At 39.8% G+C, this 19383-nt stretch overlaps 2 protein-coding genes and 1 non-coding gene across 7 annotated transcripts in view; 1 reads left to right on the plus strand and 2 right to left on the minus strand.

Moving 5' to 3' along the window:
* Positions 1–6521, minus strand: part of CERT1 (ceramide transporter 1) — a 120816-nt gene extending 114295 nt beyond the window's left edge. For 2 of the 5 annotated variants that reach the window (XM_065941125.1, XM_065941121.1), the window contains exons 1-2: positions 5730–5968; positions 563–697 (exon numbers count right to left, since the gene is read on the minus strand). In XM_065941125.1, the coding sequence (XP_065797197.1) occupies positions 563–697; positions 5730–5825 (231 nt within the window). In that variant the 5' untranslated portion in view covers positions 5826–5968. Of the gene's footprint in view, positions 1–562; positions 698–4860; positions 4900–5729; positions 6213–6367 lie in introns of those variants that run through there. The other 3 variants (XM_065941123.1, XM_065941122.1, XM_065941120.1) reach the window with 3 other exon arrangements.
* Positions 6390–19383, plus strand: part of POLK (DNA polymerase kappa) — an 81035-nt gene continuing 68041 nt past the window's right edge. The window contains exon 1 of the mRNA XM_065941119.1: positions 6390–6523. The gene's annotated coding sequence lies outside the window, so the exon portion shown is untranslated. The remainder of the gene's footprint in view (positions 6524–19383) is intronic.
* On the minus strand, positions 15969–16094 carry LOC136172792 (small nucleolar RNA SNORA26). The gene has a single exon (XR_010664128.1). It is a non-coding gene; the product is annotated as a small nucleolar RNA SNORA26 (small nucleolar RNA).

A 19383-nucleotide genomic window follows, 5' to 3' on the forward strand; every position in this document is an offset into this window, starting at 1 on the left:
TTTCTCTCAACCATGATCTTCAAAGAGATACTGTTAGCACTACATCAGAAAGTTGATTAAGCGAATTTAGATTTATGGTCTATTACATTTTAAGTCAAAATTTCAAAATGTTACAATATGTATCTTTTTACTTTCCTCCTTTAACTTTTTCAATAACTAAGTAGCTGTCCCAACCTATCAGCTATGAAGCCATCTAACATGTTTTTCTGAAGCCCTTGTTTAAGGGCTTGTTGTAACCAACTAGATAAATCCTACATGTCTAAATAAAATAACTGGAGGAGGAAATAGCAACCCACAGAATCCCATGGACAGAGGAAACTGCCAGGATACTGTCCATAGGGTTACAAAGAGTTGGACATAACTGAGCATGCATGCACACATATAAAATAATAGTATGTAGTGATATACTCTAAACCAATTCTATGGAAAAAATTATTAGTCTATGCCTCACAAGGGCAAGCATCTTAACCTATTCTTTCACAGACATAAGCCCAAGAATACAGCTCCTAGTGTGAGCTGATGCTCCATCGACAGCTGCTGAATGAAGGAGACAGGAACTCACCGTGATGACAGCCTTGCTCAGACAGATGGAGCCTCGGCAGCCATACTCGGTCTCATCCTCAGACTTGTAGTAACTCAGAGTATTATTTTTCAAAACTACCCAGCGATCCTGCCACCCATGAATATAGTTTGTCCACTGGAGGAAAAAAAGAAACAAAAAATTAAGTCAGTATTTTAGAAATCCAAACAATCTTAAACAATGGTCAATCTAAGTTTAAGACCAAAATGTCAAAAGTGCTAACTTAACTATAAGCAGTTAAAAAAAAAAAGCTAAGATTTTCCAGATTATATATGATTTCCCATAATTTCTTCAAAATTATAGATAAAATAGACAATAAATAAAACATAACATTTGAAGAATAAAAACTGAAGCACATTTCAGTTAAAAATTCTGCTTTTTTTAGTGAGCTTTCATCCTCCCCTACTCACCACCTTCAAGACTTAAACTGTTTCTGGCCCTGTCATATTTGACATATTCAATAGCAAAGAACTTTAGTTTGGCTACACAGTCTGTCACTCTCCTTCTGCATGAAGCATTCTAAAACAGAAGCCAATCATGGCCAAAACTCTATTTTTGTTGTTTAAGTTATTCCTATATGAAAATGTATGATGACTATATTAAAGTAAAAATACAGATCATCTCTTTAGTAAGTCTATATCAACTTTACTTTTACCTCCATAGCACTCTTTGAGGATCTATTTTTCAAACTCAACAATAAAATACAAACATAACATTGGTTTCCAAAAACATACTTGGATTATCTGTTTTCCAAAAACATACTTGGATTATCTGTTTTCCAGTACCTACAAATGGTTTGTGCTGGTAAAGTTTTGCTGCTGCACAGTGAAGATCAAAATCAATAAACCTGAAAAGGCAGAAATGTAACCTCTATGGGAATTGTTGGTACTGTATATTTTTATGCCCTGGGGTTTTAAGTAGACAATTCAAAAACTGTCTGCCAAAAACTAACTCTAAATGGATCGTTAAAAATATACTGCATTGGCTCAGAGAAATCTTTTCTTTACTATTTCCTAATTCAACAGGTTTGAGATTGTTTGGCTCTTAACATCTTCTGAACGTCACCATTACAAGCCCTCCCTGAGAACTTATCCACGCAGGATAAGCTCCCTGAGATTTACCATCACTTAAGACAGCGACTTAAAATAATGACAAATAGACACAAAAATAAATTTACCTCTGCCATAAAGTGCACTACCCCATATGTTCCTATTTCTTTGGCTATACTGCTACTTCCAGTCATTCAGACTCAAACCCAGCTCAGGATTCCTGTACTGCATGGACAGAGCAGTGGATACAACATCAGAGAGGCTCAAGTACTCTCCTAGTTGTGTGAAAAGTTCTGACAAACTATTTAATTTCATCTTTCCTTCCTATTAAACCCCTAAATCTGACTCTTACCTTTTTTCAAGTAATCCAATCACATTATCACGGGCTTCCCTGGTGGCTCAGACGGTAAAGGGTCTGGGTTCAATCCCTAGGTCAGGAAGATCCCCTGGAGAAGGGAACGGCTATCCACTCCAGTATTCTTGCCTGGAGAGTTCCATGGTCGGAGGAGCCTGGCGAGCTATAGGCCATGGGGTCGCAAAGAGTCGGACGCAACTGACCAAACAATACTTTCTGGGTTCCTGAGAAAGCTTAATAACCTTACTTCTGATATCTTCTGCTTTTAATTTCATAACTTACATAGTCTTATTAGGCATACTTTGCTTACTTATCTTACACATTAACCTCATTTAGTGTCCAGTTACAAAGCTTTCATGAACAACTGATTGCCTATAATAGAAACTGTTTAGACTGGTATACCTTAACCCTACCTTTTGTCCAATTACTGCCTCTCAGAAAACTAGAAACTGTGTGACTGCGATCATGTTACTTATCTTCTATTTGTCACATTTTACCTCAAAGTTTTTTAAGATTAAGCAAGAACAGACTGCGAACACTGCCAAGCACACAGTATTTCTCAGTTGGAAGGAGAATTATGCATAGCTAATAAAGCTCTATGCAAGGGATTTCCCAAGCAAGAATATTGAACTGGGTTGCCGTCTCCTTCTCCAGGGTATCTTCCTGACCCAGGAATTGAACCCAGGTCTCCTGCATTGCAGGCAGATTCTCTACTGGCTGGGCCATCAGGGAACCTCACAAGAACAGATCCCTTTCAGAGTACAGACAAGACACTAACAATTTTTTGCCCATATTTTTATATTATTTTCTTATAGAAGACCCAATATTTACATAAACTTCAGGCCCTGTACCCAGAAAGTGTTAACTCCTATTCACAACTAGAAGGCAGACTTTTGCCTTCTCTCCTACCCTCATAACGTTTCCTCACTCTTCCCCATTCAATAGAGACAAAGCGATATGTAGGCACTGCAGGAGAATTAAATAATCCTGCTTCCAACAGTTCGGCAAGCACAAATTCAGGAGGAAAAAAAAAAGAACTCATTTATAATAAGGATCAGAAGTAAGTCACAAGTAAAATGCTATAGGAATGAATACAGTACTATACTCATAGGAGATAATATATACCCTTGAGGAAAGGAGCGCTGGGATGGTTGGCAAAATAAAAGTCTTCACAGAAAGAACAGTTGAGATGGACTCCAGAGACGGACAGAATTTCAGCGTGTGAAGAAAACATTAGTAAAGATAAGGTAATAAAGTTGGAGAGAATTCAGAAGAAATTGAGTGAGAGTTACCCAGGCTTAGTTGCTCTCAAGTCCATCTAAGGCCCGAATCTTTTCCCATCCATAACCCATCTTGACATTTGTTATAACCACCTAGAATTATTGTCAACCCAGTATTTTTGGAACTACGTGTCTAAGAAACAAGCCTGTAGAAAATACGTTCATATTAAAAAAAACTCTGGGCTGCTGTATTTCTAATACAGGTTTACTCTACCACCACCATTCCAAACTCACTCCATTTGTGGGGGAACAAAACAAGTGAGAATTAGGATTTAACTACATTACTAAACAGAAGGAAAAGAACAGACACTGAGTTCTAACCCTTGTTTAAAATTACCAAGTGAATACAAAGATTCAAAATATATATGTACTTGAAACTTAAAAACATACATTCAATATAAAATATTCTTGATGAAAAAGCTTCGAAGCAAACATATGTATCCATAAATGGCTAAATTTCAGGGAAATTTCCTTCTTAGCTGTTACCAAGAATACCAAAACCTACATCCCTGTTGATTCCCGGTACATAGCAACATGTAAGTTACTTGCCTGCTAAAGTGAAGTGAAGTGAAGTCGCTCAGTCGTGTCCGACTTTTTTGCGACCCCATGGACTGTAACCTACCAGGATCCTCAGTCCATGGGATTTTCCAGGCAAGAATACTGGAGTGGGTTGCCATTTCCTTCTCCATGCCTACTAAAGAAGTGGTCAAATACTACCTCTCTATGCACTTAAATATCACGGAGATAAGTCTTCCCCCCCCTTTTTTTTTTTGGTCGTAAAGTATACAGTTACTACACCACTCTGCGTAAGTGATACTCAGATACTCATACACAGCACGCATACTCACAGCACTGGTGACTCCACCCCTCACTACAATCCTCCTACCCCACAAAAAGGGATAATCAATAGTTCAAAAGTACAGCTTGTTTTTGTAAAATACTTAACACACCACAACACTAATTTGATAAAATTATCGGAATCACTGAGAAGCAAAAAAGATTCATAACAGTTCCAAAAGAAAATGTACACCCACTACAATCTATATACCTAAATTACAACATACATTTAATCTAAAGAAACGCTGGGGAGTTTCACCTTACTGAAAACTTTTCACTGAAATTCCAATAATGATCACATTATCAACACACACTGTAATTGTTCCATACACAAATAAAGTTAACACGTGCAAGCCTTAGTTTTGACATACTCATGCCTCTTGTAGGTCCTTTCTCAGCCTTCTTAAGACAATATAAAAGCCTAATATGAAACGATTACACAAAGGACGTCCAAAAGTTAAGCCAAAGTAGGTATACTGGAAGCATGGTGATTTCTTAATAGGCAGTGGTTGCACATGATCTAGTATCTTATGACCAGCCTGTTGAAAGACTGGACCCTGCTCCCCTTCTCCAAGTTAACTGCCAGCTCCAGCCATTCCTAAAAGTTTAACAGGCAGAGAAAACGAAGTAAAAAAGGCTTATCACAGCAAATGTGGATCTTATCACAGCAAAAACCTAAAAGAAAGAAAAGAAGGAAAGAAAACAAAACCTTCACAGCAAACCCCAAACCACGTACTACCAACGGTAAAGATTACCCACCTTCCCTCTTAAAAGGGGCCTCATCCATTTTGGTTAAGTAGTTCTCAAATTCTACACGTGACTATCTGCTTCGTAAAAATTTTGGAAAAATGTTTTTAAAAAAATACAGGAAAAGTAAAATGTCTTTTCCTAACTCTGCCCCCTGTCTGCAAGAATACTTTACTAAATAACACTCTTCTTGGACTAAATAAATGTCGGTTTCCATTCTGACATGTTTCAAGTTACTATGAATATTTCTTGTACCTATCACCTGCCGATTCAATAGCTCTTCTCTGAATTGGGGGAAAGGGTGAAAAGCAAGTACAAAAAGTGCTCCTCAAATGACCTCTCACTACATCTAGCCTGGCATAGCTTCCCACCTCAGATTTCAGCACCAAGCAGAGTTGCTCCGGCTTCTTTCTCAAAAGCTGCGTCTACAAAAATCCCCCACCCCTGCTCTGCTCGGCTTCTCTGGACGAACCTCTTTGGAGAGGTCTGATCTGCAGCTTTACCGTACTCGTTCCTTCGGATACTGCTGTTGCTCATCCCGAATTCCTATACCCAGGACGGCTGCCCCCCGGGGTCCCGAGTCGCGGCGCGCATCCCGTTCCCAAACTGGATGGATCCCCGGGTTGGGACGCGCTTCACCCGGTCCTAGGCCGCCGAGCCCCAGGGCAGGCGAAGACCGTCCCCCTCTGCCCCACCCCCACCGCGGCCCCGGCCCGGGCACTTCTGCGACAGGACTCGGCCCCACACCCCGGGCTCATTCCGCAGCCCCCGCCCCGAGACAGTCCGTGTTCTCGCTGCCAGCCCCACCCCGTGCCCTCAGCCGCTCGCCTCGCGGCAGGTGAGTCCGGGCCGGGGGCCCCTCAGCCTCGCGGGCTGCTCACCTTGCTGAGGACTCCGCAGCGCTCCACCGGCGGCCCGGACTCCGTCTCCGGATCCTCCTCCGAGCCCGACGAGTTCCAGCTCTGGTTATCCGACATGGAGGCGCGACAGCCGAGCAGGAGACCTGCCCCCGCTCCCTGAGCTGCGCCGGTGGAGGCGCCCAGTCCCCGGGGTGAAGGGTCGGGGGATGGCGAAGGAAGGAGTGCCCGCTCCGGTGCAGGAGGGAGCGGGAGGAGGGCTGGAGTCCGCCCGCCGCGCCGCCGCCGCCGCCGCCGCCGCGCCTGACACCGAGCGGGCCGGGGAAGGAGGTCGAGGGGCGAAGGAAGCCTGCCCTTCCAGCCGTCAGCCGTCGCCGTCGCCGTGACCCCTGCGCTGCGCCCGGCGCCGCCGCCCGAATTCGGTCCCCTCGATGCCAACCTCGGGGGAGAGGAAAAGAGGAGGAAAACGGGAAGAGGGAAAACCCAGCTGCAGAGACCCAGGTCCACTCACACCTCCGCTAGGCCGCCATCTTCCTGCCTAGCCCACTATTTACCCTCCCCTCCCCTCTTCCCTCCCTTTCGTCCTCCCATTCTCCCCCTGCTCCCCGCCCCGTCCCCCTCCCAACGTCTGACGCGTCACGCCGAGGCTCGGAGTTCCCTACCTCTGGCCGTCCCGGGTGACGCCGGGTAGGAAAGTAGGAGGAGCGGAGAAAGGAGAAGGCGGGAGGGGGACACCGCTGTGCTGCATTCTGGGAAGGACGCTGCTCCGTGCGCCGCGCAGCCTCCTGGGAGTTGTAGTCGTGGTCCCGAGGCAACTGGTGAGTGATGCGCGCCGGGAAGGCTGGTCGCCTTGGGGACCGTCAAAGGGAGGGTGGGCTTCGTTTGAGAGTTGCGTGACCCGTCCCCTGTGCCACGCTCCTATCTGTGCCTGGCGTGTTTATGACGAACCCGCCGGACCTGTGGACCGGGACGTGAGATAGCTGCGGGAGATGCCCGGGCCTGCCCTCTGTGGCCGTTTCTCAAAAGTCGGATAGCATCTTGCCGCTTGCCTGGGCGGAAGTATACCCGGCTTTTCTTCCTTTACCACGGGCCGGGGGATTGCGACCTCTCTAATGACAAGGGCATTTCTTTCCACCACATCTGCAAATTTCGAAGATCTTCCGTCTCGCTCTTTAGAAGTTAGACTTCACATGAGGTTTCCCAGTTTAGAAGGGAGAATTTTTAGTCCCTTCTCACCAGAGCACGAACTTTTCTTTGTTAGATTTACAGAGTTTTTAATTGTGGACAGTAATTTTGGAGATGTCGGAGAATAAATGACATTGAAGAGTTTTTAAAGGAAAATAAGAATGTGAGGTGAGACAGATGAGATGAGACTTCCCTAATTGTCCAGTGGTTGGGACTTCGCCTTCCAATGCTGGGGTGCAGTTTCGATTCTTGGTCGGGGAGCTAGGATTCCACATGCTTCGTGGCCACTTCCTTGCATAACAGAGATCAAAGTGCAATAATCTTATTGAGTAATAACGGGTTAGGCAGTAGGAGGCTGGCTTTGCCTGAAGACTAGAATTGAATTGGTGGACAGACCGAGAGAAGATCTAACAGATTTCGTTTTGTTTTTTAGCATATGTTATTAAGATAATTTTTATGGGGAGATCGTTAACTTTGTAGCATCAATTCTTTCATCTTTGCTTCTTTTCCATCTTGTCAACCTCCTAGGAATTGCCAACAGTACAATTCCTTATTAGACCTTAGAAAGAATACCTGCTCATTTCAGGTGACAGGAGGATAGAAGTCAAATTTTGAATCTGGGAAAAGGCACAGTGGCCAGAAGGCTCTCTAGTCGCCATAGAGGTCAACTTAACTGGAATCTTCAGAAAAAACGGAATGATAGGTTGTTTTCCTAGATTGACGCGAAATGCTGAATCTGTTGTAAATCAGATACAAGTTATTTTTCTGTTGTGAAATCAAGTGAAAATGCATAATTGAAAGCCAGTCAGATGAATAAAACTTTGAGATAAGCTTTAGAAAATACTTTTTCAACATGTTAATTAAGAGGTAATCCCAATTTTGTCATTCACAACAGAAAAATAGAAAAAATTCACTTAGCACATTTTTCCTCTTTACTGAATTACTAAGTTATATCGCTGGTAGCTCAGCTGGTAAAGAATCCACCTGCAATGCAGGAGACCCCAGTTCGATTCCTGGGTAGGGAAGATCCCCTGTAGAAAGGATAGGCTACCCACTCCAGGGTTCTTGGGCTTCCCTGGCGGCTCAGCTGAAGAATCTGCCTGCAGTGTGGGAGACCTGGCTTCTATCCCTGGGTTGGGAAGATACCCTGGAGAAGGGAAAGGCTACCCACTCCAGTATTCTGGCCTGGAGAATTCCTGGGTTACAGAGAGTTGTACACCACTGAGCGACTTTCACTTTACTTTTAGTGTCAAATGTTGTAGCAAATTTTGCTTTGCTTTTCAATTACCTAATATAGTTGACTTCGTATCTCTGATTGTTTTAACTCTAGGTTTTAACATGTCATAAGCCTCAAGGAAATGATTATGAAATGTGGAAAAATCCACTTCATAATGCAATTTATCAATAGAATCATGAGAGCACCGTATATATTTATTTTTAAGTTGAACTTTCTGTTGTATTTTATGAATTTCTAAGTTGTGTGGTTGTAAGCACCAATGCTTACATCACTAAGTTGCACACTTAATCAGTAGGGAATTGTTTAATTGTATTTAGAATTAATGAGAGAAATTGCCTTTTTAAAAAACTTTGCTGTGTGTGTCTCTGTACTTAACAGACTATTTTTTAAATGCTTTTAAGTACAGAAGGATTTTTGTACGCTGAGCAGAATACCACTTTAGAGGTTGGGATTCTCTTCTGTTAATGGTAAGAAACTGCATTACAACAATAAAATACACAAGCTTTCTCTTTATTCTGTTATGAGGATAATAGCTTCTGAGTTTTCTCTCTCATTTAGAACCGTCCTCAACCTTATCAATATTCTATATTGTCTCTTAGAGTAGGTTTTTTCTTTTTTTTTTACTTTTAAACTTGAATTCACCTGTTGGCCCACTGTTTTGTTCAATAGTTTTTCTTACCCTTATATTTACATAATATGCAAAATCTCCATATATTGTATCTAGGTCTGTTTCTGGACTTCATTCATTCTTATTGATCTAGTTATCTATAGCTGTTTTAATTGTTTAACTTTATCCTATTTTCATATATATAATAACAAAATGCCTAATGTTCTTTCTCATTTGGATGTTTTTGTATATCTTCTCTTCCAGGTGAATTTTAGAACATTTTGTCAAATTACATGAAACACTCTGTTGGAATTTGGATTAAGAATGCACTAAATTTGTGAAGCAAATGACATCTTTACAATATTAGTTCTTAGCCTTGGTCAGATACTTTATATACCTGATCTAACTCACTCCTTACAAACCACATAATGTGAGCGTTGTTGGCTTCATCTTAAGGATAATGAAACTCAAGCTCAGTGCTGCCAAGTAACTTAACCAGTGCCAAATAGCTACTAAGTATTGGAGTTAGGATTTGAAAACAGATCTGATTTTAAAGGTCATACCATTTTCTTTGATTCAGGAGACCCCTAAAAGTGGGAAGAATTGTGTAAATAATATATTCTGTAGTGAGTATATCAGAGCAACTGTGCTCTTAATTCAGTTAATGGTTTTGAATATCTTTTCACTTACACAGTCCTTACATCTATGCTGTCTTACTTAACCCTAATGTAGAATTTATGAATGCTATTCTATTTCCATTATTGTTTCTAATATAGAAACACTATATTATTTCTCTTTCTAATATAGAAATAATATATTATTTCTCTTTCTAATATAATTATTTCTATTTCTAATGTAGAAATAATTATTATTTCTATTTCTAATATAATTATTTTCTATTTCTAGTATGTCTTCACATGAAGACAGTGAACCCAGAGATGGTAAATTACTGTCCAAAGATCATACAGCATTAAAGAGAATAGTTGTTCAAACCAGCATCTCTGGCTTCTCCTACATTGGCAGGTGATTCTTTAGCACTGACCCACCTGAGAAGCCCTCTCATCCCACTAGAATTCTTCAATTCCTCTTCTTTCTCCCTATCTTCACCTTGCTCCATTCTCCCACCTTTTTCTCTAAACAAAATCCCAATCCCAAAGCCTTCATCCCTGCCTCCCTCTCCCATTGCAATGACACAGAAACCAAAACCCCAGCAATTTTGGAACTGAGAATTTTGCAGTTTTACTAATCACCAGGTAGGGGTTTGGAAGGGAATATTTCTTCTTGATGCTGGAGTTATAGTAGGAGAGAATGTCCCAAGTTGAAACTGAGGTCATTGTCTAATATTTAAACATGGTGTTATAAAGAGCCTTCATGAGTCCACTTAGCCTGCCATAACAAAACACAACATGCTAGCTGGCTCTGGTCTCGTTATCTCTTCTAATTAACAATACCAGTCGTATTGGATTAGGGCCCCATCCTTATGGCCACATGTAACCTTAATTATAGGGCTTCCCTCATGGCTTAGCACTAAAGAGTCTGCCTGCCAATGCAGGAGATTCAGGTTCCATCCCTGATCCAGGAAGATCCCCTGGAGAAGGAAATGGCAACCACTCCAGTATTCTTGCCTGGAAGATCCCATGGACAGAGGACCCTGGTTGGCTACAGTCCATGGGGTTGCAGAAAAGTCAGGCATAACTTAGTGACTAAACAACAACAAACCTAATTGTTTGTGTGACTTAACAACAACAAACAAAATTATCTTCTAATAGGCCCTGACTCCAAATACAGTCACGTTGAGAGTTAGGTCCTCAGAATATGAATCTGAGGGGAATACAGTTTAGTCCATGACAGGGCTTACAGGTTCTGTATTCCCACAGCATTTATTATGGTAAAGATACATTTTGAGTTAAATAGTCCTTTTTAGCTAACCTAGGAATTTAACTGTTCATTGTAATCTTTATAATACTGTTCCCAAGTGAAACATAATCAGTTAAAAACTGGGGATTTACATACAAAACCTGATTTTTAAAGCTTAAGAGTTACTAATCCATAAAGTAGAGGTAGTGATCTATGAATAGCAACAGTCTAAAAACTAAAGTACAAATGAACAAAATACAGCATGTAAGCAATACAACTGATAATTTTTTCCACTTTTTAATGTGTTGAATGATAATCTGGGTAATGAAATTATGGACCACTTGAATTTCCTGTTTGTACCCTTTGGTATAGAAAGTGTCACGTGAGTACGTGTGTGCATATGTATCACTTTTGTAATAGAATAAATCGTTTAATTATAAACAATATAAATTAAAGATTAATCTCTACATACAGTGTTCTAAGTTAATTTTCAACTTAGAGTTGTTAATGTCCTTGTTTTTCCATACATTTCCCTCTTTAACATAAAGAGAATTGATTACAGCATTTCTTAAGAATGCCCCATCATGTCTTCAGAGTTATTTTCCCCAAGCTGCTGACCCCTATTCACATTTTGATGCACAGGTAATGACAGTTATGTCATAACTGCTGTCTCACTGACAAGGATTATATGAAACATCCCAAGTTTTGAAAAGTTAAAATATTTTAAAAAAGGTGAGTTCTTAAAGCAGTGAGATATCGTGCAATCGACCTTCCCTGTCTATCAATTCCACATTCTTGGAGTCAACCAACCTTAGGTCACAAATATTCAGGAAAAAAATGCCAGAAAGTTCCAAAAAGCAAAGGTTGAATTTGCTGCCCACCAGCAGCTATTTATATATCATTTACATGATATTTATATATCATTTACATGAGCCATTTGTATATCATATTGGGTGTTATAAGTAGCCTAGACATTATTTAAAGTATATGGGAGGCTATGCATAGCTTATATGCAGATACTCTACAATTTAACATAAAGGGCCTGAATACTCATGGATTTTGGCATCTGCATGGAGTCCTGTACCAACCCCTTGCGGATACTGAGGGAGGTCTGTACTTGCTTTTTTAAGCATTTCCCCTTCTTTTTTCCTCTCTATGAGCACTGTTTGTAATTTTTAGAATATAAGAACATACATACAGTCCCCTACTTAGAATGACTGAACTTAGGATTTTCCGCCTTTGTTTTTCATCTTTTCCCAGGCTAGCAGCATGCAACATGACACTCTCTTGTGCTGCTGGGCAATCAGTGAGTCAAAGGTCCTAGTCAGCCCTGTGATCATGAGGGTAAACCACACAATTCTGTCCCCATAAACCTGTTCTGCTCTTCACTTTCAGTACTATACTGAGTAAGTTACATGATTTTATCAAGGCTCTTCAACTGAAGGGATCAGAAATATATTTTGGGTAGCTCAAATAAGAGATGTTATTGTAGAGATCTCTGAATCCTCAGCTGGGCCTTGTGTACATATTTCAATCCTTGGAAAACGAGGTCTTGGTGTTTTTCTGTTCATCTGTGGGGCCTCATGGTATCTTTCATCTCTGTGTTCTTGTCTTCTCAATCTCAGTTTATTTGTCTCTTCATATCTCATCTTGCATGTTGTCCAGCTTGTTTTAATTACCTGTCAGTTTCAGCGCCCTCTCAATGTCAATAAAGATTCCACCTGCAATGCAGGAGACCCCGGTTTGATTCCTGGGTTGGGAAGATCCCCTGGAAAAGGGATAGGCTACCCACTCTAGTATTCTTGGGCTTCTCTTGTGACTCAGCTGGTAAAGAATCTGCCCACAATGCGGGAGAGCTGAGTTTGATCCCTGGGTTGGGAAGATCCCCTGGAGAAGGGAAAGGCTACCCATTCCAGTATTCTGGCCTGGAGAATTCCATGGACTGTATAGTGCATGGGGTCCCAAAGAGTTGGACAAGACTGAGCGACTTTCACTTTCACTCAATGTCTGTAAGTTTAAATTCTTAGACAGGTAATTAGCCAGCCAGCGCTGTAATTAGCTCTTCCCAAAAGTATGGAATATGTCTGCCCCTTCTGAGGTTTGTTGGGAGTTGGAGGCCACCTAGAAACAATAGGCCTGTCTAGTATATATAATTTGCATTATAATCTGTTTATAACTGTAGGGGTGGGAAAGGGGGCATTCTGAGGGGAAAGAATTATGTAACATATATGAAAATCTAACTGCCACATCACAAATATTCTTTTAAAAGGAATAGCATGATCAATGGTTAAATGACTGTATTAGACTGTATATGTTATTTTTTCCTACTAAAAACATGAGTGTAAAATTTTTTTATCCACTTTTTTCAAATTTTAGTCCCCAAAATAGTGCTTAGAAGGCAGTCAATATAATTAATTGATGTATTTTACCTTATCTTTTCAGTTAATAGTTTAATTCAGCAAGCATCCGCTATGTAAGCTATTATGCTGACTACTATGAGTAATTTTTAAATAGTTATAGATTTTTTTAAAAAGGAAGGGGATTGTGTAGGTCTGCATTCAAGGAGTTTATAACAGAAACCAAGGTAAGAAAGATATACGTGTGAGTTGACCTAGTATTTTGTAAGTTGAAAGAAGGTACCTAGGACCTGACAGTGATAAATCCTGTTCTCTAAAGTATTTTCTAATCCTTAGGCCACTTGCCCCAGGTCTTTTTCATTAAAACAATGGTTGTTTGGAATTAGAAAAAAAAAGGACTGTCTTTGTTTGCTGATCTCTTTCCATCAAGTTATCGTGTTAATTGTTTAATGAGTCTTGTCACATTAGAAATATTATAAGCTGATAGATCTCCTTTTCTTTTGACTTATGACTGTGTGTGTGACATACAGCATGTGCCCTAAATGAAGTTGAGAAATTTTAAAGATTTAACAGCTCTTCTGCAACCCTTTTCCAGTTTAACCTGTACTACTTGCCTTTTAGAATACTTTTGTTTCCCCCTTTTCCTGTTTTGACTACTAATAAATTATATTAGCCTGTTAGGCTTAGTGTTCCTGTCAGGCCTGTTAAAGAATCATATAGTTTCTGCCATTATGGTGGTTCTCCCTGAGTTCAGAGTGAGCAAGCAGACAGTCCCTGAGTGTGAGTCCTAGGACTTCATCCTTAATAACCATTTTGACTTTGGTGTGTATTAAATAAATGCTAACTTAATAAATGGCATCAGTATAACCAATCTCTTTTTATTGCTATGTATATCCCAGTTGTTGCGGTGTTATATGTATTTGTAAAATGCTATTTTCTTTCATAAGTATATCAAAGTAGATACTCATTTATGTGAAATGTGGTGAATGCATCTATATCCATTCCTGACAATGTAAACACTAGTTTCAGAAATATTAGGGGCTGCAAGAAACTTGCATGTGTTCATCTTTTGTGACCTTGTACAGAATTCTTTTGTAATATCTTTGTGACTGTATTCAAAAAAGGGAGTAGCGTACAAACGTGTGTAAAGTGAATGTAAGACTATTCATGGCGTTGCTCCCCTGCGTATCTTAAGCTTTTGAGTTGGTACCAAAAAATGGTTGTGTTTTACCTGTCTATAGTCAGCATCTGGCATGCATATCTCCTATATTAGGAGATATAATATTAATTATTAATTAATATTAATATTAGTTAATTAATTAATTAATATTAATAATTAATTAATATTAATTATTATATTATCTCCTAATTTTCTGTTAGTCTTAGATCTTTCCAGATATAGTCACATCCAGTGTAAGTAACCCAAGTGTACTAGTCTATGAATTAGCGTAAATGGTAAAACAAAGTTTCCAGTTACTGAGAAAAATACCAAAAGCTGATGATAAAATCTAGTTGAATAAAAAGAGCCTTGTAGGGGGGTCAGAGCAAGTGGGAAGTTGAAATTGACACATACGCAGTACTGATCCTGTGTGTAAAATGGGTAACCAGTGAGAACCTCCGGTGTAGCCCGGGGAACTCTACTTAAGGCCCTGTGAGGGATGTATGTGTGAGGACGGCTGCTTCACTCTGCTGTACCGCAGAGACTGACACGGCACCGTAGAGTAACCACACTCCAATAGAAAGTAATTTAAAAATAGTAAGTTGAAAGCAACCTGGAAAAAAAAAGGAGCCTTGTAATTAATCTGATGAATTTATGTGCATTCTTTGTATGTGAATGGTCTTCACAGCCAGACAGCTGCAGAATTTCTCTCCTTCTTGCCTGTGCTGGTACTGTTTTCTTTCTCTTCATTCCTGCCCTTCCTTTGTATTACTGTTGTTTATATGTGTTGCGCATTGCTATTGTCTGCTTTTATTTTTCCTCTTCTGTTCCTCCTCTACTGTAACAGTCTGGCAGAAGTTATGGGAAAAGTAGAGTGAGAAATAGTGAGAAGCTAGGAGAAAAATAATCTATAACAGAACCTTCATAACATGCCTTCCATTCTATTTTAATTGATTCATGGGCATAGGGATTATGCTCTACCTATTCTCAATTACTTAGTTTGATTCTTTTTCCCACTTACTTTGATTCTTTTTCTCAAGAGTCCCTAATAATCTCACCATTTTTCCAGGCCCTGCAACTGGTCTTCATTTCTTGGTTTCAAATATAGGCTTGATGTCCTTTTACTATATCCCAGTTGCATATTTTTATTTTCCTCATTTATGATTCTAAATGATTAGGAGGACTTACTTGGGTTTTCCCTGTTATGATGATATAATGGATATTTAACTAGGCATTGTCAATATTTACCTTACTTATTTTTTCTCTGTTCTCTTTCTAACTACCCATGCTCCATTTGGATTGAAAGAATTTTGTTTTATTGACATCAATTATTATTATTATGTGCATACTGCTAGGACTCACCTGTTACTCTGATTCTTAAGGTGGCTTGCATATATATCTTAGACTCACTTATGTGTTGATATTTTATGATTTAACTCTCCAAGGATAACTTTATTTGAGTAAGGGAAAGATACCTGTTGGTAATATATTGCATACAGCTACTTAGGAATATGTCATATCCCATGGAAAGTTCTAACATTCATTCATCAATAAGACTGATTTCAGAAACAAAATTTCAAAGAACATGTAGGCCACCCTTTTATCCTGTTTCCTATTGTGTAGAGGAAAGCCATGCCAGGCATGTTCCAAGCAGAAATACTCTTTCTTACTGTTGAATAAAATTAAAATTGTATTTCATTGTCTTTTGCTTATATGTTTGGTTTTGTAGGACTGAAAGTGTATCAGAGGTAGTTGGTATTTATTTATTTATTTATTTCATGACGGTCAAGTTTAAATTTAATGACTTTGGTATTAACTATACACATACTAGTAAGTGCTAAGACTTAAAATCTTCCAGTTCAGTTGTGACTCCAGACAGGATCCAGAGAGGAGTTCTAAAAATCTCTTCTTTGGGTTTTATGGAGACTTTCTTTACCCTCCTGTGTTAGCCTCTTAAGGCACTGGTAGTTGGTATTTAATAGGTCTCACTATAACACTAAAAAATCCTTTAGTCTTAAAAATAGTGTTTGTAGCGTATGCCCTGAGAAAACCAGAATTCTAAACTACACATACCCTCCAGCGTTCACCGCAGCTCTATTTATGCTAGCCAGGAGATGGGAGCAACCTAGATGCCCATCAACAGATAAATGGATAAAGAAGTTGTGTTACATATATACATTGAAAATTACTTAGCCATAAAGAGGAATGAGAGAATGAATTTGAGTCAGTTCTAGTGAAGTAGATTATCCTAGAGTCTCTTATACAGAGTGAATAAGTTCAAAAGAGAAGAACAAATATCCCATATTAAGACATATATATGGAATTTAGAAAAATGGTACCAGTGAACCTGCTTGCAGGGCAGCGGTGGAGACGCAGATATAGAGAAGAGACTTGTGGACGCAGCGGGGAAGGCCAGGGTGAGGTGAACTGAGAGCAGCATGGAAACAGAGATATTCCCTTATGTAAAATAGGTCGCCAGTTGGAGTTTGCTCTTTCGTGCAGGGAGCTTAGCCTGGTGCTCTGTGATGACCGGGTGGGGTGGGGTGGGGTGGAAGGTTAGTAGCAGGGACACAGGGACACCCGTGGCTGACTCATACTGATGCGTGGTGGAAACCAGCACAGCGCTGTGAAGCAATTATCCTTCAATTAAAAAAAGCTTGAAAGTGAAAAGAAAGTATGTGGTGTACATCTACAATAGATAAACAGGAATGTTACTGTCTAGTCTCTGCATATATACATTTTCCTGCTGTTTTTCTCCCCAAGCTTTTCAGTCTTTAACTTTTAGCCTCTTTTCATTACACTGAGAAACTCTTCTGGTAATATATTAAAGCCACACTACGTGAAGCTTTGTGATATTCTTAAGGATTGGTAAAATCTGCATGATAGTTGTTTTGCCAATGTGTTTGCTGTTTTTCTCCCCAGCCTTTTCATTATTTCACTTTTACTGTAATTTCAGATCCTTTTCTCCTTAGTCACATAAACTGAAAATTATCATTATGAAATACACATGTTGTTATGATGATACAGTTTACCTTCATCTTCATTTAAAGTATTTATTAAGAACATGCTATATGATGACCCTAATTAGGGTGCTGTAAAAATGAGATCCATACCACATCTTTCATAGGCCTGTTATCTAGCATACAGAAATGTGTGTCTAAGAATACAGACAGTAATGCTAAGACTATTCTAGAAATGCAGACAAAAATAAGTAATAAAACTGTTGTTATGGTTTTAACAGTTACATTATTATTAAAGAGTAAATAGAGCTTTAAAATTGCCTGTCACATAGTAAGTGACCAGTGTATATGGATGAATGGAATAAGTTTAGTTGGTTGATGATTGAGGGGAAATTGTAGGGATTGCAATTAACAAAGCCCAGAAGAAAAATCACTAAGCACAGTAAAAATTAATGAGGGACTAAAGAACCAAATTCCATCGTCGTTTTTTGTAAGGAAGAAGTATCATTTGTTAAGGACCTACTTAGTGTAGACATTGTTTTAGGTTTATCACATTTAGGATTCATTTTTCACAAAAACCCTGCAACATACACATTATCCTTATTTTATATATAAAGAAATTAAAGTTCAAATAAATAAGTTGCCCAAGATCCTAGCTAGTGAGTAGTCTAACCCAGATTTTTGAACCTCGTAGGCTTATACTATGTACTTTTTATACATATACAGTTGTCTCTCTATATCCTTTGGGTGTTGGATTTGTTTCCAGGATCCCGAAGATGCCAAAATCTATGTATGCTATAGTCCCTTGTATAATAATGACATGGTATAGTTGGCAGAGTACATCACGTGAAATGCCAGGCTGAATGAAACACAGCTGGAATTAAGATTGTCAGGAGAAATATCAATAATCTGAGATATGCAGATGACACCACCCTTATGACAGAAAGCAAAGAGGAACTAAGAGCCTCTTGATGAAAGTGAAAGAGGAGAGTCAAAAAGCTGGCTTAAAACAACATTTAAAAAACAAAGTTCAAAAAGAATTCATTTGAATCAGTTCTAATGAGATGGATGAAACTGGAGCCCATTATACAGAGTGAAGTAAGCCAGAAAGATAAAGACCATTACAGTATACTAACACATATATATGGAATTTAGAAAGATGGTAACGATAACCCTATATGCAAAACAGAAAAAGAGACACAGATGTACACAACAGACTTTTGGACTCTGTGGGAGAAGGCGAGGGTGGGATGTTTCGAGAGAACAGCATCGAAACATGTATATTATCTAGAGTGAAACAGATCACCAGCCCAGGCTGGATGCATGAGACAAGTGCTCGGGCCTGGTGCATTGGGAAGACCCAGAGGGATCGGGTAGAGAGGGAGGTGGGAGGGGGGATCGGGATGGGGAATACATGTAACTCCATGGCTGATTCGTGTCAATGTATGACAAAAACCACTACAATATTGTAAAGTAGTTAGCCTCCAACTAATAAAAATAAATGGAAAAAAAAATGAAGTTCTTGGCATCCAGCCCCATCACTTCATGGCAAATAGATGGGGAAACAATGGAAACAGTGACAGATTTTGTTTCTTGGGCTCCAAAATCACTGCAGATGGTGACTGCAGCCGTGAAATTAAAAGACGCTTACTTCTTGGAAGAAAAGCTATGATCAGCCTAGATAGCATGTTAAAAAGCAGAGACATTACTTTCCCAACAAAGGTCCATCTAGTCAAAGCTATGGTTTTTCCAGTAGTCATGTATGGATGTGAGAGGTGGACCATAAGGAAGGCTGAGCACCGGAGAATTGATGCTTTTGAACTGTCGTGTTGGGGAAGACTCTTGAGAGTCCCTTGGACTGCAAGGAGATCAAACCACTCAGTCCTAAAGGAAATCAGTCCTGAATATTCATTGGAAGGACTACTGTTGAAGCTGAAGCTCCAATACTTTGGCCACCTGATGTGAAGAGCTGACTCATTGGAAAAAACCCTGATGCTGGGAAAGATTGAAGGCGGGAGGAGAAGGGGACGACAGAGGATGAGATGATTGGATGGCATCACCAACTTGATGGACATGAGTTTGAGCAAGCTCCAGAAGACGGTGAAGGACAGGGAAGCCTGGCATGCTGCAGTCCATGGGGTTGCAAAGAGTCAGACATGACTGAGCAACTGAACAATAACAGAGTTGGCCTGCCCTGTCTGCATTCCATATCTGCGTAGTCAGCCAACCTGGGTCCATTGGTTGCTTGAATCCCCAGATGTGGAAACTTCAGATACAAAGGGCCAACTTTATTTAGACAAACAATAGCTGTGATCA

This window comes from Muntiacus reevesi, chromosome 7 (assembly GCF_963930625.1).
Source record: "Muntiacus reevesi chromosome 7, mMunRee1.1, whole genome shotgun sequence".
Taxonomy (NCBI): Eukaryota; Metazoa; Chordata; class Mammalia; order Artiodactyla; family Cervidae; genus Muntiacus; species Muntiacus reevesi.